This window comes from Crocuta crocuta, unplaced genomic scaffold, assembly GCF_008692635.1.
Source record: "Crocuta crocuta isolate KB4526 unplaced genomic scaffold, BGI_CrCroc_1.0 scaffold546, whole genome shotgun sequence".
In the NCBI taxonomy this organism is placed as follows: Eukaryota; Metazoa; Chordata; class Mammalia; order Carnivora; family Hyaenidae; genus Crocuta; species Crocuta crocuta.
In genome coordinates this window covers 291,595-319,361 of record NW_027527441.1, presented here as the reverse complement: position 1 = coordinate 319,361, position 27,767 = coordinate 291,595, and the positions used below count along the sequence as shown (strand labels likewise).

General features: G+C 41.6%; 1 protein-coding gene across 1 annotated transcript in view; it reads left to right on the top strand.

Annotated features, from left to right (window-relative positions):
• Positions 1-27,767, top strand: part of UNC5D (unc-5 netrin receptor D) — a 236,217-nt gene that overhangs the window by 158,221 nt on the left and 50,229 nt on the right. The window contains exons 9-11 of the mRNA XM_077760653.1: positions 7,879-8,064; positions 11,716-12,093; positions 18,229-18,313. Coding sequence (XP_077616779.1) covers positions 7,879-8,064; positions 11,716-12,093; positions 18,229-18,313 — 649 coding nt within the window. The remainder of the gene's footprint in view (positions 1-7,878; positions 8,065-11,715; positions 12,094-18,228; positions 18,314-27,767) is intronic.

Below are 27,767 nucleotides of genomic sequence, written 5' to 3'. Positions count from 1 at the left end.
CTGTGAGCAATTATCCAATCATTTTGGCAAGGAGACAGGAAAAGGGCCAAGAACTGAGCTTTGAGTTCTGTTAATAGAACTTTAAGAATGAAGGGTAGTTACTAAACAAAAAGAAGGGAAGCAAATCTAGTTTAAGGGACTTTTGTTTCCTCTCTAAAAGGAGGGTTGGCTTGACCTATCTGCTGCTACAGAGTAGTGGAAAAGAATAAGACAAAGAACATTACTGTTGATGCAGTAGTTATAAACAACCGTCAAGAAGGAACAGTGATTTGGGAGAAAGGCAGACATTAAAGAGTAAGAGAACAAATCAAAGGACAGAAATACTGGACTAATTAAGTTATCATATAGCCTGGCAACAGGCCAGGCAAATATAAAAAGAAATGAAGTCAGTCTATAGGTTCTGATAGGAAAGACCTACAAGATATTGTATGGTAAAAAAAAAAAAAAAATACAGTAAAAGAAATATAGTACGGAGTTTTTAGGGTAAAAAAAGATAAAAAAGGTAAATGAAGGATATTTACTTTTTTTGCCCAAAAGGTCTGAAAGATACTGTCAAGAGTGATTACTTCTGAAGGAAAGGTAGTTGGAGGATGTATTTTCTTCTTGAATACTGTCCCTCTCTATACTTACTAAACATTTCCTCATCTTATACATGTATTTCATTTATTCTTTTTTTCTAAATGTTTATTTTTGACAGAGAGAGAGAGAGAGAGAGAGAGAGAGAGAGGCACAGAATCCCAAACAGGCTCCAGGCTCAGAGCTGTCAGCACAGAGCCCGATATGGGGCTCAAACTCATTAACTGCAAGATTGTGACCTGAACTGAAGTCAGACGCCTAACTGACTGAGCCATCTGGGCACCCCTCATTTATTCTTTTAACAGGGACAGCAGTTAACTGGTTAGGGCAATTATGTATTAAAAAAACACATATTAAGAAATGTTGAATGTTAAAAACCAATGCTTTGAGTTCTTTTATTTTTTTAAATGTAATTATTTATTCCTGAGAGAGAGAGAGAGAGAGGGAGAGAGAGGGAGGGAGAGAGAGAGAGAGAGAGACAGCGTGAACAGGGGAAGGTCAGAGAGAGAGGGAGACACAGAATCTGAAACAGGCTCTAGGCTCTGAGCTGTCAGCACAGAGCCCGATGCGGGGCTTGAACCCACAAACCCTGAGATCATGACCTGAGCCGAAGTCAGAGGCTTAACTGACTGAGCCACCCAGGCACCCCTGCTTTGAGTTCTTTTAAACAAAGTGCTAAGAACATGGGTGTAGGAAATATACCGCATCTTTGAGAAGTTTATCTGAGAGCAAGATGGGGGAAAGATTTGGGGAGATGTGACTAAGAAGACCAGACAGTGTTTGGAGGTGGAGGGCAAGGCTCAGGTGCAGAGGAATAGTTTGAAGATGTAAGGCCAAAAGGCAATAATGAATGAGGCCAGGTCCCTGTGGAGGCAGGAAAGGGCGGGATCAGAGCTGGCTTGACACAGAAGAGGAGAAACTCTTCAGGGAACAGAGAAAAAGGAAGGAAACACTTGTGAAGGAGCAGAGAAATTTTGACTTGTAGGGAAGTGAGCAGAGAAATTTTGAGTAATAGGGAAGTGAGCTCACATAGGACAGCCTCCATTCAGCTAGAAAGAAGGGTGAGTGAGAAGGAGGGCTGCCACCGAACTAGAATAGCGCCTGGCACGTTGTAAGCACTATTTAAGAATTTGCTACTTGTGTCCTTCATTACAACAGTAAATCAACAATCACCCAAATAACAATAATTAGGTTTTTGACAGGAGATTAGAAAACCTGAGGTGTTGGTTGGTGAAGGGGTTGTAAGACCCCAAAGAGTGTAAGACGCCAAGCAATGCAAATGTAATTGGGAGTATTCACCATGGTTGGCCACAGCTGACCATCCAAAAGCTATTTTTGGATGTGTTTTTAAAAAAAAGTTGTTTCTCAATGACAGCAAGTATAAACAGTATCTTCTGTTATACCATATTTCAGCATCTAATTAAATATGGTGGCACGTGACTCTGTATCCACAGCACCACCCGTGCAAGGGGCCAGGCGCAGGTCCTGAGATGGCCAGGTGCTGGCCTTCTATGGGAGTTTAGCACAGCAACAGCTTCTTTAGTCTTCCATTTGTTTTGCCTCTCTCAGGCCTCTCTGTGAATTTTGATTGTGTGGATTCCTTAGTAATTCACTGTCTCTAGTACATGTCCATTCAAGTTATTGGTTTTTCTCCTGAAGTGGTAGCAGTGGCCATTCTGCGGTATGTAATAGGAGATAGAATATTCTGTGTTAGAAAGGCATTTGCTGTGCTCCTTTGTTAATTTTCTGTAGCTAGCTAATCCTATAAAATAGATTTCAATCTGATATATAGTTAGCCTCGTAACATGAGACTTGAGTTATACTCCCATTAATTAGTGGCCAGAGTTGGTCTTTCTGATGGGAATTGTATGAAGAGAGAAAGACAAACCAAGCAAACAGCCCTTGTATTTAGTCCTTTGGGGACATTGTTTCCTCTCAACAACTCAGTGTGATGACAATTTATAAAGACATTGAGCTTGTGATCCTTGTCCCTTGCACTATGAAGTTCAGAGGGGTTTTGAAAGGCTGTTTAGTCCATTTCACCAGCTTTGACCAAAAATAAAGAAAATGACTGCAGACTATGGTAAAGTCATATTTTTTTTTTAAGAGAGACTTTCTGAATGAAAGTTTCAGTCTCCCTCAGAACTACAGCACACTGTTTTTTTTAACAACCCTCATTGTAGAAAAGGTCATTTTAATATCTAACCAGAGTCCCAGTTGCTATAATAAAAGGCCACATCCTCTTTTCAGTCCTTGTTAGAGATGGCAAAGAGTTGGTTGCTAGTGTCATCATAAAGGAAGGGTCATTGAGTTCCTACTGTAGACCTGCTTTNCCACCAGTCACTTTAAAGCTCTCCCTTCTCCAGGCCAAGTGAACCCATAAACATTTCCTCTCCACGGTCCTTATTTCCAGAGCTCTATTAATCTTTGCAGCCTTCCTCCACAGATACCTACACTCCTTCCACTGAACGTATTCCTCAGTAGCTCCCAAGTAATTTGGAATACAAGAAATTTCACAGTCAGTTCTCTGTTTTGTTTTGTTTTCCCTAAGCTGGAGATTTTATGCAACATTGTTTTGTTTGTTTGTACCACATGTTGGGTTCTTCCATGCTTTGCCTAGAGCTGTTGTGACTCTTGGTTCAAGGAAAATGGGCGTGTAAACACAGAAAAGACATCAATAACACATTGATCTGTAAAGCTTTGTCTCTGAAACAAAGAGAAAAGTGTCCTGTGCCCACAGGAGGCAGAATACCATTATCAGTCACGAGGTATCTGTGCTTTTGTTCAAAATCACTTTGAGCAAACAGACCAGCAACACGTGTATATGGGAGCAAACAGACAGATAGAAACATATATGTGTGTTAGCATAAAGAGAGTCCTTGTGTCAAGAGCTCTGTAATCAGCCTCAGACTATAATTTCTTTAATACTTGTCTTCCCACAGTTGGAGACCAGGTGAGCAGTCACAAATAGTTGCAACGATGTGTGGATTTCTGTGGGAAATTATAGAGCTATTACTGCTTTTGAGGTGTTTAAAGCAGTTAGGAAGAATGCATTGGCACTCAGATAATTAAACAATAAAAAGTATGATCCAAAATGAGTTCTAGGAACACTAAGTGATCTGGGAGTTTAGAAGATCATGGTTGGGAAGGGTTGGCTGGATTGGCCAGGACAGGGTTACTTTTCTTTTTCTTTTTTTTTTTTCCAAGCTTATTTATTTTGAGAGAGAGAGAGCACAAGTGGAGGAGGAACAGAGAAAGAGGGAGAGAGAGAGAAAGAGAGAGAGAGAGAGAGAGAGAGAGAGAATCCCAAGCAGGCTCTGCACTGGCAGCCCAGAGCCAGATGCGGGTTTCAAACTCACAAACAATGAGATCATGGTCTGAGCTGAAATCACGAGTTGGGCACTTGGACACTTAACCAACAAAGTCACCTGGGCACCCCTGGACAGGGTTACTTTCTTGAAGGTGGGGGACATTGAACTGGCATGAGACAGGGTTCTTTTACAATGACCTGTCATACAGCGCTACTCACTAGCAAGCATCCACCTGCAGGTAAATTACAGTTGAATTTGGGGTATGAGGCAGTGCTATAAAGGGGAGCATGAGCAATGGAATGGACACGGAGAAAGCCATCAGGGCCTGGGTACTGCCTGCACCACATGGTCATGTCCTGGGAACGACTCCTTTGGGAAAGACCAGTGGTGGCTTCTAATGTCTGGACAAGCAATGGCTGTGTGCCCACATGTATGCAGTTATTATGCAATGACACCCCCATGTGCCTGCATGCTCACAGACATGCTCACACCTGGCTTCCTCCCTTCTCCCAAGAAATCGTAGTGGAAAATATGGAATGAAATCTAGATTCTTCTGGAGCCAGTCCTGAACACACAAGAAAAGTGAATTGACTATGTTTCTAAGCACTCAGAAATCCTTACAGAGATGGGGTGCCTGAGTGGCTTAGTCGGTTAAGCGTCCGACTTTCGCTTAGGCGGTGATCTCTCAGTTCGTGGGTTCAAGCCCCGCGTCGGGCTCTGTGCTGGCTGCCAGCTCAGAGCCTGGAGCCTGTTTCAGAGTCTGTGTCTCCCTCTCTCTCTGACCCTCCCCTGCTCACGCTGTGTCTCTCTCTCTCTCTCCTAGAAATAAATAAAAATATTTAAAAAAAAAAAAAAAGAATGAAATCCTTACAGGGAAAACCACTCTTGTTTCCTGGAGGATGGATTAGAAAAGAGTAGGCAGAGGAGAACAAGAAAGGAAGGAGGTGAAGTAAAAACAGGTAGATAGACAAGAAGAGCAAAGGGTTGCCTGAGTAGCTCAGTTGGTTAAGCGCCCAACTTTGGCTCAGGTCATGATCTCGCGATCTGTGAGTTTGAGCCCTATCGGCTCTTTGATGACAGCTCAGAGCGTGGAGCATACTTCAGATTCTGTGTCTCCCTCTCTCTCTGCCCCTCTCCCACTTGCTCGCTCGCTCTCTCTCTCTCAAAAATAAACAAATATAAAAAAAATTTTTTAAAAAAGAGTAAGAAAAAGAGAAAGAAGAAAGAAGCACTGTAGCCCAACTTTGAAAGGACTTGAGCTGTTGGTAAGGATGTCTGATTAAATCTCTTGAGATACACACACGTGGCTTCGAGTATTTGTGTCTCCCTGTCAGGATCTCACTGCTGTCTTGTCTTTTACCACCGCTAGACAAGAAACAACTAAGAATATGTTAATTCCTCTATGCACCCTCATTTCCATTGCGTGGTTGGCCCTCAACAAATGTTTGTGGAATAAATGAAATTATTAGATTCTTAAGGTTTTAATTCCCAAGACAGATTGTTCTTGTAAAGTAAATACCACTTTGCTTATCTTCCTGTAGAAGTCGATTGATTTCTGGCTTTTAGATTAGATTGTCCCACCAAGTGCCAGGGTGAGCTTTATAAGGACACTGTGCTCTCCATACAAGCCTCCCCCCTAGCCCCAAAGTCTCCATACGCATTTTTTAGAATTCTGTAATTCAGTATTTCATTCTCTTAAGTCAACTAGACTCTGAAAATATTCCTAGGAAATGCATTGAACCATATCAAATGTTTAAATCTCAAATATGAAAGCATATGTAGGGTCCTTTCCTTAAAGTAAAAAGAAAGAAAGAAAGGTTTGTATCTGAGAGAAGAGAGATTCTGGGTGTGTGGGTAGCAGGAGGGTGGAAACGTAAAGAACAAGATAGAAATACAGAGGAACTCACACAACTGGCTCCTGCTACTCTTTTTCAGCTCAGGATGTTCATGCCTGGTGATGTCCATTTCTAGCAGAAATATTTTGCTTTGGTCATCCTCCTGGCCTCTGCTCCTGCCTATTTTTAGTACCTGTGAAGCTAAAGGCATCATTGGCTCTACTATGCCAACTCAGCAGCTGTACTCAGTACCCAGCCAGGCTGTTCCTCTGTATGTAGTCAGTTGCTGAGCAGGTGTGTTCTCCCCAGATGCACCTTTTAAAATGATAGTATCATCTGTCAGTGGTGCCCGAGGAACTGGTGGGAAGCAAGCAGAAGGCCTAACTGGTTTCAATCCAAAGTTCTCTCCCTACTCCCGGGACCCTGGTTTGCTGCCTCTATGGTGTTGTGTCTTCTCTCTGCTCTGAGTGCACCGACTCCCTCCAAGGAACTTAACTGGGTAGAGGGAGGGTGGGAACATTAGTGAGAACCTAGCTGCCCTTCCCCATGTGACACAGGCAGACACTGGAACTTTGGGGCCGCTGCTAGTCACCATGAGCATGGTTCTGGGTGGCCAGAGCAGACCCCACACATGCCTCCATCCCTTTCCCTCTCCCACAGGGACCATCAGGACATTGGAACTAAAACCTAAGTCACACCCTGTTTCTCAACACCTCCTCGGCTGCTGTGGTTCTTGAAAATGCTTTACAATCCTCTAACCTTTCAGATATGGTTCTTTTGGATGGTTTCACTCTCTTGCGAATTATTTGTATGTGTTTACTGCTCTATGGCTGAACTTGTTCTGCTTGATTTCCTTGTTCACTCTTTAATTTGGTGATGCCTTATTTTATAGTCCACTAACTTTGTTGAAAATAAATTCATTTTACTTGTGTGGTTAGTAGTACTCATTTGATAACATAAGTACCATATTAGGCTGTGGTGAATGCATTGTTAAGCGCCATGCAATTACCAGGTGAATATATGATAGCTCTATTTTAGCCTCTAAACCGGATACAGGGTGACAGAGCAATTACTTCTGGACCTATTATGTGTACTCACCCCATAATCTGTAAGGAGATGAATTACATAGTTAGCACTGCCACCTTCTCTTTCCGCATACTTTCCAAGATTATGCCTCTTTTAGGGTTGCGTGGTCTTGGATAAATCTCATACTGAACTGCAGTAGCCATGAGGAATGTCTTCAGGAACGAACCACACCCAAAGAACAACTAGCAAATGAGTTGCGAAACAGCTACAACCTATCTTGGGGGTTGGGGAGACACCCACATTCTCAATTCAAACTAACGCTTTTATTTTTGCTTTGCCTATGCATTCAATAGGATGGAGTAGGAGAGGTATGGGAGAAACAGCATGTGCCCTTATTAGAGACCAGTCCTCTTTTGCAAAAATGTGTTAAGTCTAGCACTTAATGGTGCTAGAAAACATTGACCATGGACATCAGAGAACCTAGGACCAAAACCTCCATATCTCACAACAGAGATTCTCTCATGATGATTGTAAATACCCTAACCTAATGTTGTCGATGTTCTCTTAAACTGAATGATTTGTGCCAAAGCTAAAAATGCCTATTTGTGAGCTCTGGTCTTCTCTCTCTTGACTCCTAGACTGTGTCTGACCTTCTCACCCTAGCCCACTCTCTGTGAATGCATGTGCCCCACGTCATATATAAGCAGAGCAGTTCACCCATATTTTGTCATTGTATGTGGATCTCATGTCCTCCCTCAAACAAAAATAAGATGCAAAAAAAAAAAAAATACTTTGAAGGTAAATATGACTTCCTAAACCAAGTAAATTAAGGGGTTGTCTGTTTTTACTTGAAAAACATTACATCCTTTGCAAAATTGATTCTAAGATTTTATTATGTGGTAAGCTGCCTTAACACAGTCAAGATATTTGACTAGTGTCCCTCTGATTTATACAGGGTATTTTAGAAACATGATTATGTGTGAAAGAGATATAACTTATGACTAGCTGCATATGTCATTTTCTCTGAACAGTAGCTCCAAAAATCCAATAGCATTTCATTTTGTATCCCAGGGTGGTTCTTTGGCTCTGTGCCCATGCTGGCCATTTAGGATCTCTCTTGTGTCTTTCAGGCATTGAGAATGCCAGCGACATTGCTTTGTACTCAGGCTTGGGAGCTGCCGTGGTGGCCGTTGCAGTCCTGGTCATTGGTGTCACCCTTTATAGACGGAGCCAGAGCGACTATGGCGTGGACGTCATTGACTCTTCTGCATTGACAGGTGGCTTCCAGACCTTCAACTTCAAAACAGTCCGTCAAGGTCAGCGGCGTAGGGCCCCCTAACAACTCGTCCTCAGGACCATAGAGACTACACTCACCAGGACCCCCAGTGTTCTCTGGCCCTGTGTGAAGGTAGCTCTTGGCACTGGGAGCCGCTAACCTAGCTCTCTTCAGACATTAGGAAGCCAGGCTCAGTGGGGTAGTCTGACCAACTCCTCGGTTACTATGAGGATGAATGGATCTCAGTTTACCATTAACAACATTTTTAATGAAGCACTTCCATCTCTGATATGTAAATTTAGCAAGTTATTATCTCAAATTATCCAACTTTCTATTTTAATAAGCCTGCTCTGAGGATATTTAGTTAACTAAAATACTGATTATTCAAGCCTGAAAACCAACTACTTTACCATAACCTTCCATGCATGTGTGTTATACTATTTACTAGGTAGAGTTATTTGGGTTACTTCTATTTTATATAAGTTTAAAGGACTTTAGATAATATGATAGGTCACTTAGCCAATAGGGGAGGGGAAGGATGAAGGTCCCAGCCTTAATGACTCTCACCTGCTGCCCAGTCGAGACAATCTTTTGTTGGAGGGAGAAGGAAATCTATCATGTCAAACTGGGGCAGTACTCATTTTCCAAACAGAGCCATTTAATTCTCTTATATGAACCAAATCTGTTTCTGATTGCAAGATGTAGGTGAGCCATGCATGTTTCGGGCTTAGAAAAAAATGAAACTATCTCTCTGAAGAAATGGTGAAGTGTTCCACCTTGACCTTTCCTGTCAATGTTGTCACCTTTATTTCTATTTATTGTGCATAAATAGCGCCAGTGGCCCTGGACAAGAAGTCTTACTGCTTGGCTGTGATTGAGTAGTGATTGGGTTCTGAAGTGGAACACGAGCATGGGAGAAACTGGGAGATGGCTGGCAGAGACAAAATGCTTTCTGCTTGCCGCTCACTTCTGGGCACTCAGGTTTCAGGGCTGAGTCTGCATGGCCTCAGAAAGGGACCCATTTCCTTGACTTGAGTGTATAGCTTAGTATATATGATCTCATTAGAAATAAATCTAATGAAGAACTGATGTTTTTAATTTTCCTTTTAATGTTTATTTTTTGAGAGACAGAGCGTGAGTGGGGGAGGGGCAGAGAGAGAGGGAGACACAGAATCCAAAGCAGGCTCCAGACTCTGAGCTGTGGGGCTCGAACTCATGAACTGCGAGGTCATAACCTAAACCAAAGTCAGATGATTAACCCACTGAGTCACACAGGCACCCCAAGAACTGATTTTTATACAAGAAACTAGAAATCTTTCCATCACATAAGAAGATAGCAGTGTCTTAGTAACATTTTAAAACAGAAGAGCTACAGTAGTATGAGAAAGAGAGGCTTTGAAGTCAGATAGATTGAATCCAAAATTGCTAGTTAAGCAATTAACTAAGTTAATTACAAAATGACCTAGTTAATTGATTATTCTGTCTCAATTTTTCTAGCTATAAAACAGGGATACTACTGTTACCTCAATAGTTCTTGTAGGAATTAAATTACCTGCAATAAGAAAGATTATAAGCCTTTGGATTATGGAAGATGCTCGATAAACGTAACGAGTATCAGTCTGGAAGCTAGTGGTTTCCTCTTGCTTTGGCACAGGATCCCAGAGTGTTCCATGGAGCAGCAGGTGAGGGGGTGGTTCCCTCGCCTAAGCATTTGGAGAATGCTGACTTGCATAAGCTTAAATACATCTCCATAGTGTGGGTCTCCTTTAGCGTACATGTATTGGGACTCTCGTAAAGAATACGTAGCCTTCCCAAACTTTCTTTACCATTGTTTTTATTTTTAACTAAGAATATCCCAACGCTAGTGATAAAAGCAAAAATCCTTTATTCAAATTCTACTCTATCCTACATTCATTGTGATGATACACCTCCCATTGAGGCTCTGATGTTTTGTACCCACCCTTGTTGTAGAGATATCCCTTTTTGGGCAAATAGAGCTGAAACCCCAAGATGGTGAACAGACTTTTTAACAGAAGCCCATGGAGTTGACCAGGAAGTTTTAAAATGACTTTCCAAAGTGAACTGTGGGGTGATCATTGTCCCTGATCAGCCAACTTTCTTCAACCATGGCCTCTATCATATGTACATACTTTTATAATCAGGCATTTTCTCCTTAAGTTACACTTCAGTGTAAATCTAGGAAATATTTTTGCTGCCTGGCTTCCCATAAGCTGGGAGGGTCTTTTAAGAAGTGGCCAAAAATTAAACTTCAGAAGGTGAAGGCTTGAGATAAAATAGCCATGAGACTGAGGGATACAGTTTTTTCAGGTCTCAGTGGAAGGGCCTGAGACCTGGATTCTTTTCGGTTGTGACATGGTTCTTAAGTCCCATGCCTTGCCCGAGAAGACCAAAAGGGAGAATAAGGCTGCTACCTGTAAAATTCAGTGCAGTTCCATTAAAAAGCACAGTTCCTTGATTGAGCCTGTGTCTTGGCACCAGAGCCTCAAGCATGGGAGGGAAAAAAAATGCATCATCAAGGAGCCTTTAGATCTACAAAGTCATTTCATCTCATTTTGAACCTCCTCCTCTATGATTTTGGATTCCTCAAGCATCAGAACAAGAGGCTGGGAAAGTCAGGGTTATAGATTTCCTACTGGCATTGCTACAAATTATGAAGATGGAAAAACAATAGAGGCTAATACAATATGGCCTGGAATTGCAACATTTTCAAAAATATCATTCTTTAAACATTCTGTCAGGCCCCCAAAGGAAAATTGTTTAATATGGTTTGAGTTTCAATTTGAGAAGTCACATTGACGGACTGATATGGGTGGGAGGTTTGGGACTGGGAGTTATTTTGTTATTCACTAATAAATGAGATTAATTCATCACAAGAAAATACCACAGCATTTCTTTTTAATATTTGGCCAAGAAAAAATCGGTGAGCCCCAGCAGATGAAAGTCTAATTTCTCATGTTTTGGGGAAGATTTTTTTTTTATTTGTTTTGAGACAGAAAGGAAGCCCTTCTTAGCCATTTCCCACGTAGAATCGGAGCCTCACTGTCCCCCGTGTGGTGCCTCCTTTCCCTCTCAGAGGGACATATACTCAGACATGGAGTGATCGTGGTCTCCTGACCCTTTTGCTCTGAGGACACATCATTTCCTCTCTTGGACCCCCCCAAACTGTCCAGAATTCCAGATGATATGTGCTGTCCCCAACGCCACTCTGGTTATAAACAGCACTACCTAGTCACCGTGTTGTGTCATCTCTTACCATTTCAAATGAACAGATGTTATTTTTGCTCCAAACTGGATTGCAAAACGTCTTTTTTTTTTTTCTTGAAGCTTCTCTCTGCTGGTTAAAATCATCACATAAACAATAAGACTTGAGTCAGTTGCCTGACAGAGTGCCAGAGATACTTGTTTTGAAAAGATGGCATACAAGGAACTCTGGAGAATGACTGATTGTGGTCAGCGGCATTCAGAGAACCCACTGTGAGAGCAAGAGCTCCCCATTCCAAGGCTCTGGTCACCCCTGGCAGGCCCATGAGAGCTGCTGTAGACACTCAGCATGGGCCTGAAGGGCAATTGGCAAGCTCACAGGTGGTTGTGAAGTTAGTAGAGGCAGAGGCGAGGGGGTGACTGTGATACCTTTGCATTTCTAAGTGACAGATCAATTTTCTTTCACCAGGTAACCCCCTGCTCCTGAATTCTTCCATGCAACCAGACCTCACGGTCAGCCGAACATACAGCGGGCCCATCTGCCTACAGGACCCTCTGGACAAGGAACTCATGACAGAGTCCTCACTCTTTAATCCTTTGTCTGACATCAAAGTCAAAGTTCAGAGCTCATTCATGGTTTCCCTGGGAGTGTCTGAGAGAGCCGAGTACCATGGCAAGAATCATTCCGGGACATTCCCCCATGGAAACAACCGCAGCTTTAGTACAATGCATCCCAGGAATAAAACGCCCTACATCCAAAATCTATCATCACTTCCCACAAGGACAGAACTGAGGACCACCGGTGTCTTTGGCCACTTAGGAGGACGTTTAGTAATGCCAAATACAGGTGGGTGGTAAGTGTGCGTTTGTGTCTTTCCAAGCACTTGTTTAAACATTTTGTATTTACACAATTATGTCCCGTAAGTTTCATTTTTAAAATGTTTACCATACTTGTGTCACAGCTACAAACACTGTGATTCCAGAGGTCTACTTGATTTACACAGAAAACTGGAACCAGTGCTGAGATTAGATTTTGCAATCTTCACCTCAGCATGGATCGAACACTCTTATTTGATGCCCTGTTAGATTTGACAGCCATATTTGCTCAGAAGGTTTGGGTGGTCCCCAGAGTTTAAGACCCTTTGAAATATGTATCTTAGAATATGATCAGGAAGCACTGAAAACATTCCTTGACAGGACTGAGAAATAGCATGTTTTATAGCCAAACAGGGTTTATATGTTAGTAGATAATTTAGTGAAAGGACACTCTGAGTCAAACTTTCTCAGTAACTGACCCAACAAACACTATCAGTGTCCATAGACCTTGCTGTGATGTTACTTTATGCCAAGCAATGATAAAGGTTCATTATGGAGTTGCTCTTCTGAATGCAAACTTTAGTTCCAGGGCTGTATCATGCGTACAATTTGGTCCCAAGAATTTGTTTTTCCTCCTTTTGGTCAGAAGGGAGATTTTCCTAATGTTTTGACAAGGCTACTAAAGGTATACAGACCAGTTCACTTTAAAATTTTTTTTAATGTTTTATTTATTTCTGAGAGAGACAGAGAGCGTGAGCAGGGTAGGGTCAGAGAGAGGGAGACACAGAATCTGAAACAGGCTCCAGGCTCTGAGCTGTCAGCACAGAGCTCGATGCGGGGCTCAAACCCACGAACCAGGAGATCATGATCTGAGCCGAAGTCAGACACTTAACCGACTGAGCCACCCAGGCGCACTTTAAAATGACATCCAATCTATGAAGGAGTCTTCAGACTGGCCATCTAAGACCTTCCTGGCTGGCAGAAGAGGGCAGTATCTCCCCTGATTCCTAAGCAACAAGAATTAGGTAATGCTGTGAATCATCGCTGTTGGCCATTGAGAGGAAAGAGGACTCTACATCCTTAAGTGTCACAGAACCACCAGACAGCACTGAATCAGGACCATCGGGGCCTCGACAGACTTCTCCCTGATGTCCAGCTGACCACCCTCTCCAAATCAATCATTTAGTCCTAGAAAATGAAATCTGTAGGAGGACTAGTCTGAAGCTACCATTCCTGCTAACTGACCCAACAGTCACTGTCTTGGTCACCTAGATCAGTGGCTTCCTTAAAAATAGCCCTCAACTGCACCCTACTCATGATTCTGTTTTCTAAACTTTCAGTTCTTGAAATCTTCTTTGGTCAATGTTTTAAGATGTGGTAAGAATCTCCATTTAAATATGGAGAATGATTATGTCATCATGTGACCTAATCCTCCCCGGTCATAATTGGCAGTCAGGAGACTCACTCACTGCGGAATGAGTCAGTCAGCGATACTTACTGAGTACCCTTCTTGTAGGTGGGTTCTGGAGGAAGAAAATGATGCAAACCTCTCCCTAAGAATAAGAAATAGTCATCACGATCATAGACAGTTGCATTTTATCTCATCTTCACTTCCTAATCCAGTAGGTGGCACTTGTGAGGCTCCAGGTAGTTATTGGTTGAATAAGTTGGTCCACACACCTCCTCTCTCTTCCTGTCTTTGTCTTTCTCTACACACACGTGGAGGACATGTCAAGATCAACCCATTCATTGGGTCTATTTTTTTAATGTTCATCAAAGAAAGTGAGATAAAATCACGAAACAGATTTTTCTTCTTCCCTTTTGACTTGAGAAGCACTTGTGTTGAAAACTGAAAGTTCTTTATTTTGGGAGCGAGAGCAGAGAAGGGGCAGAGAGAGAGGGTGAGAGAGAATCCCAATTAGGCTCCACACTGTCAGCACAGAGCTCGATGTGGGGCTCAAACCCATGAACTGGAAGATCATGACCTGAACCAAAACCAAGAGTCCAATGCCTAATTGATTGATCCTCCCAGGTACCCCAAAAAGTAAGAGTTATTTTTTTAAGCTTTTATTTAAGTCATCTTTATTAGATTTACATAATAGTTTTCAAGTGGTTAAAAATGTGTCTCAAATTTACACCTTAAGGAAATTTTCTGTAAAAGTTCTTATTCATAAGTAAAATCTCCAGTTTTGATAAATAGACTGGATTACTTCTGAAATGTCACATCACTAGGAACATCAGGTCTCTTAAATATCTTTCAATATCTTTTAATCACTGTAAACAAAGCAGCCCCTACTTGGCTTTAGATTCTCTTCTTTTTAACTGTTGCGGGGAGATAAAATTATATCAATGACATTATGGTTTCTTTTAAAAGTATATTTTACTCCAAACTAGTTCTTATTACAAGTCCCCATTATTTCTCTAAAACCCAAATAAAACCAAAGTTTCACTACATAAGACAGCCAAAGTAGTTACTACATACTACATGTGTGGCACATTCTGGTGTTGTCTGTGCTGTGTTGAGTTAAACTATGCTAAAAAGTAAGAGTTCTAATGGCTGTGTCTGATTCCCAAACATTTCCTCTGTGAAGAGGCTTTAACAGGAAGCCCTAGATAAGATTGAAGCTGCTCGCTGGGAATGAGCTTGAGGAAAAATAAGTGCGGGGAATTGAAACATATGCTCTGTTATTTGCAGAACATAAATGCAAAATATGCCCTAGGGGACTAAAGTGTAAAGAAGCAAGCCACAGCAATTAAATTGTCCTACTGCCATCCATGCCGAATTATTGTATGGTGTCTGACAATGATTTTTCAGAAAGGTTGGGATGGCTCCCTCGCTATAGAAATCATCTATTATGCAGATGATGAGAAACTCAGACAGGTGGTTCCTTTCTTTTATCAAGTGAAATGCTGTCAGAGTAGCAGGTGGAGTTTGGGGGAGAGTATATTTCTTTAATTGGAGATAACTGGTGAGTGACATTGAAAATGGACACTCCTTGGGGTGGCTCAGTCAGTTAGGCATCTAACTCTTGACCTTAGCTCACATCGTAATCTCACAGTTGTGAGCTCAAGACCCTCCTTGGGCTCTGCAGTGAGAGAACAGAGCCTGCTGATTTTCTCTCTCTCCCTCAAAAAGAAAATGGACCTTTCTTTAGGGGACCACAGGCATAAAGATTCCCCATCATGCCTTTCCATCTTCATAAGATATCCACACACCACAGCCCTGCCTCTATGTATGACTCTTCCATCTCCATTTACAGTTTAAGTAGGAGAAGTATGTTTGAAAGATAATCATACAATTTCTGATTGAAGGATAGATGAAATAGTTTAAAGTGCTAATGACCCTGTAGACTCAGGTCGTATTTAAGAGTATTATGAATAATGTTTCAATCTGAACACTTGATAGGAATGAGATATGATCTGTTCTACCCTTTCTCAAAAGTCCACACATGTATTTATTCTGATTTGATCTGGGAGTTGACCGTCAGGCACTGATGATCTCAAGAAAAGACTATGTCTCAGAATCTGGCTTAAAAAGTTATCTATCTATCTATCTATCTATCGGGAAAGAGCATGAGCAGGGAAGCAGCACAGAAAGAGGTTAGAGAATCCGAAGCAGGCTCCATGTCATCAGCAAAGAGCCCCATATAGGGGTCAATCTCACAAAGAATGACCTGAGCTGATATCAAGAATTGGATGCCCAACCGACTGAGCCTCCCAAGTGCCTCCTGTCTTTAAGGAAAAAAAAAAAGTTGGATCCTAATCCTTCATTCAAATTCAGGATTTGTTTTTTGAACGCCTACTGTGTGCCAGGCAGCGTGCAACATGTTACTGATGTCATAGTCATAAGCCATCATTGCCTTTTTACTTTAAACACACTATAGGATTTATTTGAAAGTTTGGAGAAGGCAAATTCATCAACATGTCAGAAAATACAAAATTATTATTTGGGTTGGCAATCAAAGAATTGATATAGAGGGCATGAGGCAATTCTGGAGAGATGGCAATGTTCTATATCTTGATTATGGTGGTGATTACATGACAGTATACATGTCAGAAACTCATCAATTTATATTCTTAAAATGGGTACAATTATTGGATGTGAATTGTGCCTTAATGAAGTAAAAAACAGGGGCGCCTGGGTGGCTCAGTTGGTTAAGCATCTAGCTTCAGCTCAGGTCATGATCTCACGGTTTATGGATTTGGGCCCCATATTAGGCTCTGTGCTGACAGCTCAGAGCCTGCTTCAGATTATGTGTCTCCCTCTCTCTCTCAGAAATAAACATAAAACAAAATTTAAAAGTAATAAAGTAAAAAACAGGACAAGAAAACTGAGAGCACAATAATCTTTTGGGTTAACTACCTAAGATGGCATTATTGCTTGATGATACCCACCCTTGCCTCTGTATCTAAAGAATAAGGACTGAATATCTCTGTTGTCAATAGGGCGTAGATGATCAAAAAGAGAGGCACCAGAGAAAATGCACTGTGTCAGATGGAGAGAGAGTACAGAATGTCCAGGGTGTATATTCAGATGGACATCCATACACACTGAATATCCTGTGTTATTACAACTTCTGCTCAGCAGAAGAGCAGGATATATCGGAGCCCACTTTACTTAGCACCTGCATTTTAAAAAAGGATGGGAAATAAAAGGAGGAGCCTGATCAGAGGCCCCTAAATATGACAATTACAGTTCCATAGGCATTAAAGCCCAGCATATAAATGAATACTTTTGCTGAAAACCCGTAAGCAAGATTTAAATGTGCCTCATTCTTAGTGCTGGCGAAAGATTCTGGTAACTAGCATGTTACTGAGTAATGCTCATAAATGTGCATCACAAATAACTTGTTTTGCAATGAGTCTTGCATTGCTTGATTCTATAGCGGCTGACAGGCACACAGAAGGAAAGATGGCTGTCTCTGGATATAAATTACCATCAGCGACCTGAAAGCTTTCTGTACAATTATATTAGCTCTAATGAAGGGTGGGAAAGTGAGAATTGCATTATTCAAAGAATAGGAGGCTGCCCTTAGATTTTATTTTGTGATCTTACTGTGCCCCTATTTCATTTCTTTGTATGAAATGAACCTATGTTAAAGAGCTCTACTCTCTTAGGACTCCCCTCTGTTGGCCAAAGTGACACGTAGGCCAAAGTGACTTCGTAGGAAGCAACTGGAGAGAGAGGACATTGCAAACGCAGTGTGATATGCCTTCCTGGGCTTGGGTTAGAGGATTTTCCTGGTTAGGCTACTGAGTCTTTTCCGATCTGACACTAACATGACTATGGTTATGTTGCCTTTTAACTGTCATCTTTTTTAGCTTCCGTTTGCAAATATAGGATCAAATACCAGCCATACAACAAACTATAAGGTCCTAAGTTTATCCATTTCTTTTTCCTGCAGTTTTCTTGATAAAAGGCAGTACTCTATTGATCGCCTCTTTAAACTTACTTTAAGATGCATAATTCTAAGACAGTTTCATACTGAGCCTTAGCAAAGCATTAGATGGCTCCCCCATCATCTCAAACACCTTTTTAGGAAATGGCTGGATAGAGAGAAGACACAGCAATACATTTGTAAATTTTGCAGCAGATTAACTGATACACTGATAAACTCTTACATTCACAGATAGTTTGCTAGTGCCTGGTCTCCAGACCCCCAATCTTTTAAGAGAATTTTAAAAAATGCTAAGAGGGTTGCCTGGGTGGCTCAGTCATTTGAGCATCCAACTTCGGCCCAGGTCATGATCTCACAATCTGCGGGTTTGAGCCCCGTGTCGGGCTCCACGCTGACTGTTAGCTCAGAGCCTGGAACCTGCTTCAGATTCTGTGTCTCTTTCTCTCTCTACCCCTCTTCCCCAGGTCATGCTCTGTCTCTCAAAAATAAATAAATGTAAAAAAAAAAAAAAAAGGTAGGAAGACCCTAACTAAAACACTATCTTGACTACATAGACAAATCACATGCTCCTCTTTTACATCACTGTTGGGAAACCACGTTTTCTCCATTACTATCTTGGACTCTATAAACTCCCCAAGGATGATCAGGATTTCATAAACTGCTATGAGATTTGTGTACTGTATGTGTGAGCACCTCACGGTGCTCAGATGCGTGCTTCAAGATAATTGGAAACTCTACAAATAACCTCTTGGCTTTTTCTGTTTTAGGGGTGAGTTTACTCATACCACACGGTGCCATTCCAGAAGAGAATTCTTGGGAGATTTATATGTCCATCAACCAAGGTGAACCCAGGTGAGAGACCGTGAAGGGTGGCATAATAATGACATCTTAAATAGGGGATAACGCTGCTGCAGAGAATCTCAAGTTTGTTAAGATAATCTGACCTGGAGATGCGTAGCTAAGATTTGTGAGTTACTTGGCTGTATGGAGGGGGAAAACCAGTTGGAAAACTATTGGCTAAAATGAAAACACACATAGCCAGTTCCGCAGTTTGGGATAACTAATCTAGACCACAGACATCATAAAGAAAACAGTGAATCGGTGGGCAAGTCATTAGCAGGGCCTGTCCATAGACACTGCCTCACATTATTTTCTCCTCAAGAGGGGGAAAATAAAAACCCCAGAAAACATCCCAGGAGGTTCTGTTTGGTGGCAGACATATGCTGAGAATGACTGACCTGTGACCCCTTCGGGTCAGCAGAAGACCTGCTCCAGGCTGAGAGACGATTTCTCAGCTAATTTTCCTCCATGTAAAAAAACATCTATGTGGCAATAGCTTTCAAATCTGACAGATTTCAGCAGCATTAAATTCAATTCCATAACCAAATACAAATCTTGTCACAGTCTTTTAATGTAAAGTAGTTGGTTGTTTTCTTAGCGCAAGTATAATATTTGTAGAAATCTTGCTTTCCTCTGCACAAGATAAACCTCACTCCTTTAGGAAGCAGTTTCTCTCATAAACTGGATATGTACCTCTGGCATTTTCAGTCTTAACATCTTGATTATTTTAGACTAGATTTTGTTGTTGTTGTTGTGAGCAAAGAGCACATGAAGGAAAAACAGCCAGAGAAACAGATGGTCTGAACAGATTCTGATAGCTATCTCTGCAAAAGGATTTGTTGGTGCCCAGTGGTTTTAACTTTCTGCCCGAGAGAGCTGGGATGGAATGGAAGAAAAAGTTCCACTAGATGGCTGTTGGCAAGGCTCTCAAGAGGGTTCACGAATAGGCCTTGCTACTTCCTCAGTCCCGTAGAACTAGATCCCTTATACCTGCATGCCTGAAGGCAGGCTGTTGTCTAAACATCTCCATGTGCACACAGAGGCAACCAAGGCAGAGAAAGAGTTGGAGAGTTTATTGGGCATCTCAGAAACGTGGGAGTTTCCTGTATAAGAATCACCTCTTTTTTATCCCTTCAGTTGATTTACAGAAGCAATCATAGATTTAAAAGCTTAGGTCAGGGTCCCTTATACATATGCTGTTGATCCTGCAAAAATCAAGGATGAGGCAGAATCCAGTCAGCCTGCCTGAATCATGGCCTTACGGAAACTTTCACCTCCACATTCTGTTCCCTTCCTTATAGTCCATCCACTGAGTCTACATTCAGAGCTATCTCTAAAACTCCGTGTCTTCCATCTCATGACATGAGAAGCAACCTAGCACTAGTGCACATTTTCAAGGCATCCAATTTACAATTCACCTCAATCCCCATCTCTTACTAGAAGCTGATGCTTAAGAGGTTGGAGGTAGAATGTGCCAACAGGCATTAAACAGACAAGGACTTATGTGGGAAATACCACTTGATTATAAAATAAGAAGGAGAAATAGGTTTGGCCTGATGTGGTCACTTGCTGGACCACTACTAGCTTTGTTAAGGTTACCAGTTTGGTTTCTCCATCAGGATCTAAGGTATGAGGTTATTATCACTGTCCAGGAAGATAGACAGAAGCAGGAATAGTTCATCCAAAACGTCAGATCTGGGAGGTGTGCATTTTCCTATTAAACTGAGGATAAAATGCAATTGTAAGAAGCACACATTCCTTTTTATGTTGCTAAAATGTTCCCAGATGTTCCTGCCTCTTAAGAAAATGACCAGTCTCCAGGCTACTGCTCATTTAGCTACCTTGGCAATCTTAACTAACTAACTAACTAACTAACTAATAAATAAATAAATAAATAAAGCCACTAAAGATAGCAAATGCCTTTTTACAACTTTTCTTAAGCTTGGTGAATTTTTTCCATCCCTACCAGGAGGCTGCTCGGATCTTAAGTTCATCAACTTTTAATCCTGTGATTCATCAGAAGGCCACTTTGCAATGTTACATAAAAATCACTTTCATCTTATGCTTCCTTTCTGTCATTCTGAACTTGTGCTCATAGTAAGCTGGAGCATCACTGCTTTGTCTCCTTAACCTCTGACTTTCCACTACTTGCACACGCAGAATTGCAGTCAAGTCTTCCAAATTCTACGCCATATTTAAAGTCCATTCCATTTTCCTATTGAGGATATATGTCTATTGCTCTTCTCTGAGTTACATCCTGGGGATAGCAGGCTGATGACTTAGTGGAACTGTCACTGATATCATTGATCCAAATTCAGTACCAGATTCCCCGAGATAGGTCTGTGAGAAATGAATCACAGACTTAAAATAATCCCCTATATTCGAATAGGCTCCGATGGTTAGATTTTGAAATTTGGGTAGGTTTTAGCCAAGGTGGTTCACTGTATGAAGTGAATGTACCCGTCTCTCTTGGGAGGGCCTACTTCTATTTCTGGGAAGCCTCCAAGAGGACTCTGTACTTTCCATTGAATGGAATGATGTCACTCTTCTTCAGTGTCCCTGCTCTGTCTATACTTTCAGACATGAACAACCATTTTAATGAATCTTTTCCAACCTCGTGCAGCAGTCTGGACCTTTGGTTGCTCATAATGCTTAGGAAATTAACTGTTGACTTTTTGTACATATCTATTAAATGGTTTGGTGGCCAAAGACTTTGCATTCCTGGAAAAGTAGTAATTACCTCTGTTCCAGTGTAACTTGCAAAGTGCTCTCCCATGCATTTTACTCATTTGGTCTTTACTGTAATGTTCAAAAGAAGAGGATTTTGGACCAATTGTAGAGAAGATAAAATAAAACTCTAAAAAAATGAAGGTTATAAAAAGCAGAGCGGCTTTCCAAGGGCATGTTACCTTACCAGCTATGCTGGGATTTGACTTCCAGATATTGGACCACAATTCCATACTCACAAACTAAAGGATGCCATCTCTTCCTAATGTGTGAGACTGCATGGAAACAGCTTTCTGACTTTGCACTATAACTCTTGGCCCCTGTAAAGAGGCATCCTCTGGAATTGGTCTGTGTGAGCATGGAAAATTAAGCAAGGCAGAAAAGGCAGGATCATGTTCAACTTTCCTTAGAAGGACATTGGGTAAATTGCTTTGTTGCATTATAGAATTGAAAGAACAAAGACTGGAAACAAGTCCCACTAAATTGCTGAATCTTAGACACAATGTTAGGAAACACCTGAGCTCAGTGGCTAGGCGTGTGAGCTTAGGCATCAGGGGTGCTGGGTTCAGATCTTAGTTTCATTATTATCCATGTGACCTTAGGTAAGTTCATAAAACCATTTGTAACTCAGATGTGTCCTTGTCTAAAAAACAGTTGGTCTCTGGCTTATAGGGGCAGTGTGGGATTACTTGAAACACCGTGATACAAAAATCTAAAAGATGACAAAATAGAAAATAGGTGTTCTTTTCCTGATTGCTGCACTTATATTTGACACAGCATTCTACCTACCTACAGTATATGCTTTAATCTTCACATCAGTCCTTAACAGATTTGAAAATTAACACCAAGAAAAGTTAGTAAGCCTGACTTAGGTTGTAGCAAGACTAGGCATCAAAACAAAATTGTCTGACTTACAATGTGTTTTGACATGACGTCACATTCCCTACCTTAAGGGATAATTAGGTATATTAGCCATGAAACTAATAAGGCATGTTTGGTGAGAGATAAGACTTGTGTCTAATAATGGAAATACACCATGAAATGGACAGGGAGGGGCCCAAATTTGTGAAGACAGTGATGACTTTGCAATTCAGTGGGGGACTCTCACAGAAAGGAATGGAAAAAAAAGAGAGAATGCCCCTTAGTCTAGTCTAAGGATTTACAAATGGGGTGTGGAGAAAGTGGCTTCCCCGAGATGTCACTTGACCTGATTCCAAAACATCAATAGAGATTAGCCAGGCAAAGAAGGGTGTAAGGGCAGTACCTCAATGAGTTCCAGGCCCAGGATACATTTTCCATTATCTCTATAGTATACAAGGGGGGAGGGTAGAAGTCTATAAGAGTGGCTAAATCTAGATATATTTCCCTGCTTTTAAGTCATTGTTTTAAGCCACTTCCTTCCAGCTATGCTCCAGGCCTGGCATAGACAAGACACAGAGTTAGGTTTCACATACTGCCCTGCTCACAAATTAGAGGATGCTTAGTAACATCACAGGAACTAGACTAGCCTCACAGAAAGGCAACAGCATGAAGTTGGGGCTGCCAGAAGTATTTGCTGGTAGAATCCTCGGGCTCCTCCACCGGGATCCTAGGTATTTACACAGCTAGCTCAATGCTGGACTTAGCCTCCTTTACTATTGGCCCCCTTTGGAGGGCAATAAACCACCACTGATCATTCTCAGAAAGCACGTTTCTCTTCCCAAACTTCAATTTGAAAGAATCTGGGGTTGTTGTTACATGTCTACAGGAGTTTTCTGGGGGACATCTTTTTCATCCTCTCTGACCAGGTTTTGATAATTTTTTATAAAGTTTAGGTGTTCCAGAGGGTACTTGGGTAGGTCAGTTGGGTGAATGTCTGACAATTTTGGCTCAGGTCATGATCTCAGGGTTCATGGGACTGAGCCCCATGTGGGGCTCTGTGCTGACAGCATGGAGCCTGCTTGGGATTCTCCCACTCTCTTTCTGCTCCTCTCCCACTTGTGAGCACACTCACTCGCTCTCAAAATTAAAAAATAAATAAACTTTAAAAAATGAAGGTGTTTCAACAAGGGAATCAAAAATGTCATTTCAGAGACTCCCCCCCACATATACTACAGTAAGAAAATGGTATCGATGCAGCATAGCCATCCCTCTGCCCGTCCCCCAGCCTGGTACCCTGCCCCACCCCATAGTAGGAGAGTAGAGAACTGGACCAGAAAATTATTATATGGAGCTTTCTTCCAAGAAGCAATAAAATGAAATCAAAGGCAAACACTCGTTTCTTTTTCCAATTACACTGTCATGTGGCTATCCCTGACCAAATGCATAAACTGGAATTGGAAATATAAGTAATCTTATTGAAGAATTTACAAAAGGATGTATATTTTGGCATTTGGACTCATCCCAGATAGAGTACTTCAACCAGTTTTTCTTTTTTTCTTTTTTTTTTTTTTTTTTGTTTGCTTTGCTATTAAATAGTATGGGCCAGTCGGTACTTGTTGGGGTGAGATCAGAAAGTGGACATGGTGGGGTGATGACACATTACCTGTTTTAGGGTGCCTCGATGGTGCAATGGTTTTAATAGCAAAACATGAGGTAAGATCAAATACAAGACTAGGGGGACACAATAAGTCACCCTGGGAAATGAAGAGAATGTCTTTCCACCAGGAATGGCTCACAATTAAACACTGCGGTGGAAGCCACTCCTGAGGAATGGCTTCCAGTAGCTGTGCCACCCTGACAGCAGGACAGCACACACGTGCACACACACGTACACCCTCACGCATAATGCCTGACAAGCTGTCAGCACTCAGAAACACCCATAGACTGCTGGGCCTCATTTCTAGAAAAGTACAAAGAAACCTGAATATGTATGGCCCTACTTGCAATATTGAAATTTTAAAGACACAAATCTGTAGTGGATCAGTGTTTCTGTTAAAGCAGACATTTGAGGCCATTCTCAAAGCTTTTGTCCCAGTAATGGAGGAAACCCCATTTACTTTCCCCAGTTCTCTGATTTCTCACAGGGTAAGAAACCCCTGCCACCAGGCTCCTGCGATTAGTGCAGCAGTTCCTGGAACAAGAGGTTTGGCTCTACCCTGACTGACACCCAGATAACTGGTCAGGACCCTGCCCCAGGGGAGAAAACCTGGCTAAAAGCTTCTGGTTGGATTTGCACATCAATTCACCTTCTCCAGCTTGGGGGACTTACTCACTAGGTTCTGTCTCAAGCTATCCCCCAGCTCAAGCACAAACTACTGCATCTTCTCACTGTAAAAATGTTGGGGGCTTCTGGAAGTTTTCACAATTAATATTCGAGCTTAGTTTAGTCGACGACTGTTAAGCCCCCAGTGTCTCTGGCATGGAGGGGCAGGATAAGATACGATCCCTTCTCTAAGGAGTTTATTTCTGCTGGAGGTAGATGGTTGTGGTGGACAGAGGTTGTATATATGTAGCAGAATGGTGTTTGGGAGTACAGTGGACTTTTTCTGTATTTCTAAAATTGGCAAAAGTCATAGCTGATTTATAAAAAGAGGGAGAGAAGTGCCCCCAACATTCTAATTTCAGAGCTATTCCAGCTATAATGCCAAAAGCTAATTTTCCCACCTCCCTGCAGAACCTTCCAAGAAACATCATTTCATCAGCATGGATACCACTGCTCCCCAACCCACTTGCACACCATGTCCTCTCTCTTCCTATTGATAGAATGGGAATGTCACATTTTTCAGATGTACAGGTATCCGATAATAAGAAAATATGAAGTCACATTTTACAAGAATACAGGTTTCAAAAATGGCTGCCCCCACTTCCACCAAAGTCAAAGAGAGGAGCCCCAAGAGAATTATTCCCAAACTTTGGGTCATGTGCAGGAGCACTGGACACTAATACTTGATTTTCTCATTGTACGTTTGCTGCCTTGTTCTGTGCCACTAAAGCCCAGGAGAGAGGGGAATTATTCCCAGGTTGCCATATTCCCAAGGGGGAAGGGAGGATTAACTCTAGCCAGGGAGGTTAAGTGAGATTGAAAACAGGTTTTCCAGGGGCTACTTCATTGTGAGGCAAAGAAGTCAGAGAGCAGGGCCAAGATGCTGCCAGATGGGGGGCAGTTGGCAGAAGTAACTGAAACCCACGAGGAACCGCAGATATGTAACAGCAACTGTTTGCAATCCCACGAACCTGCACCTTCTGTCAGGGAGGTCTTTTGGAGTACAGATAGTCACCACCTATCTGTACTGAAGCCATTAAGGATTACCTTAAGTCATCTAAGAAAATAGTATCACCTTGCCACAGACAGTTATGTAAGGAGATGGTGTGTTTTCTCCTATCCCTCCTTTCTACCACAATGCTGTAGGGATAAGATCATGGATGAGGGAACACACGAGGGAACAGACAGTCTGCTCCCTACCTCCAGACCAAGCATCTAGAGCCCTGTGTATGTATGTGTACATGAGTGTGTGGACACGTGTGTCTGTGTGCATGGGTACGGGGGATGCGGGTGGAATTTTGAACCCGATGTATGATTACATTTTTAAAATGGTGTTCAGGTCTCATCTGTTTAGTAAATAAAATATTTTAATAGTTACAGAATCAAAATGAGTAGTCTTCAAGGGTACCTGCTACCATGAGCATTTCCACTAAGCAAACTCATTAGCAGTTATAGCCAACCCCATGAATGACATGGGTTTGAACTGTGCGGGTTCACTTATATACTGTTTTTTTCTCTAAATACAGTACAGTACTGTAAATGTATTTTCTCTTATGATTTTCTTAATATTATTTTGTCTAGCTTACTTTATGGTAAGAATACAGTATATAATACATGTAACATACAAAACACATATGAATCAGCTGTTTATGTCATGGGTAAGGCTTCTGCTCAATAGTAGGCTAATAGTTTGGGGGTAGTCAAACTTACACAGAGATTTTCAACTGTGTGAGGATTGGCCCCCCAACCTCTGTATTATCCAAGGGTCAACTTGTACTAGGAAAACTAGTGCCCCCTAATACCATAATAGATGAAGCCCCAAAGCAAACCCAGTTAATCAAACCACTGATGATATTGCAGTGTGTTACATGTGGTGACAAAGATAAACAAATGGTGACCAGGAGTAAAGGGATGGACTCTGTCTAAAGGTTCAGGGAAGGTTTGCAAGAGGAGTAACAACTGACTTAAAAACTGAAAGTGAGTAAAAGTCATTCCAGTCAAAGGGAATAGAATGTGCAAAGACACTAGCATCATATATTTTCAAACTAAGCAAATCTCAACAAAATATAAAAGGAAGAGTAATAAAACTAGACCATGTAGAGGCTTATTTGCTGCTTAGGGGAAATTGACATTTACCTGGCACATAGGTGTTGAGAAGGCATAGGCTTCAGGAAAGCTGCTCATATATACATTTCCCATATATTATCTTTGCTTTATCTCCCCAAGTTCAAGTCTTCCTTATATCAGTACCCTCCTTGTAAGCATAATGAAAATATGCCCCATTTTGCCTGCACAGTTATTAATAACTCCCTTCTTCATCCTCAAAAGTATCTGAGTTTGGACAATAAATTATAGTCACTCTACTTTTGAGTGTCCTTGTCTTTGGCATGCACAAGAGATTTGGGAGCAGGGGTGGGTAGTGTTAATATGAAAGAGATAAAGGAGTCGAAGATAATTCCCAGAATTCTGCCTTGGGAACTGATGATTAACTAGTAGAGAGAGATTTGCCAGCTGAAGGTCACCTGAGAGTTTGTGATAATAGTTGCACCAGGAGCCACTTTGGATTTCTTTCCAGGGAGTAAACACAGCCCTTGGATATACAAGAAAGGGGATAGAAAGGAAATTGATGAAAGAATAAATCAACAGAAGGCAAAAAATAATATTTATAACCAAGAAAAAAGACAATCGCTGAACAGAAAAGTCCCATGTGGGGCTCTGGGCCAGAGCGTGTGACAGCAATACAGTGACAGCAAAATGTCACGATAGCAGGCATGGACTATGCCTACCTGATGTGCAAAGCTCTGCTTGCCTTTGTTTTCTTTGCCCCCCTAGCTGGGTAAGAATCTGCCAATCATGGTGTGCATTGAAGTGAACTGATAACATACATAACTTGTCAGGAAAGTAGTACAGACTCCATCATTGGCATCACCTGAGAGATCAAGACTACTCCGAAACAAGATGGAGGAGAGTGAGAACACGGATTCACAAGGCCTATGTTCCATCCCCCCATGTCACCTACAGCCTGCATAGCTATGAGCAAGTCATTTTCTTTCTCTGGGCCTCAATTTTATAATCTAGAGATCTTGCCTATTATTAGCTGCATTCCAGGATTTTGGTGAGGGACAATAAAGTGATGTCATATATGAGAAGTCCCGTGTGAAGTATAAAGTGCCCTACAGATGCTACATTTCAATATTATTTTCTTTCACTTAGCCTTGTTTCACTAAATGTTTGTTTATTTTGAAAGAGAGAGAGGATGAGAGAGAATTCCCAGCAAGCTCCGCTATGTCAGTGCAGAACCTGACATGGGGCTCAATCCCACCAACTGCAAGATCATGATCTGAGCCAAAATCAAGAGTCAGATGCCTAACCAACTGAGCTACCTAGGTGCCCCTTTTTTTTAATTACATAAATAACAAGTTTTCTACCACCCATTGGATTTGCTTTAGTCTGTCCCAATGATGTTGGACTTTTCCCTTTTGACTGCTACTAAGTTTCTAGACTCAGGAAAGATTAATCTGGTGAAGCAAACATAGTAAGTGCTCACTCTAAAAC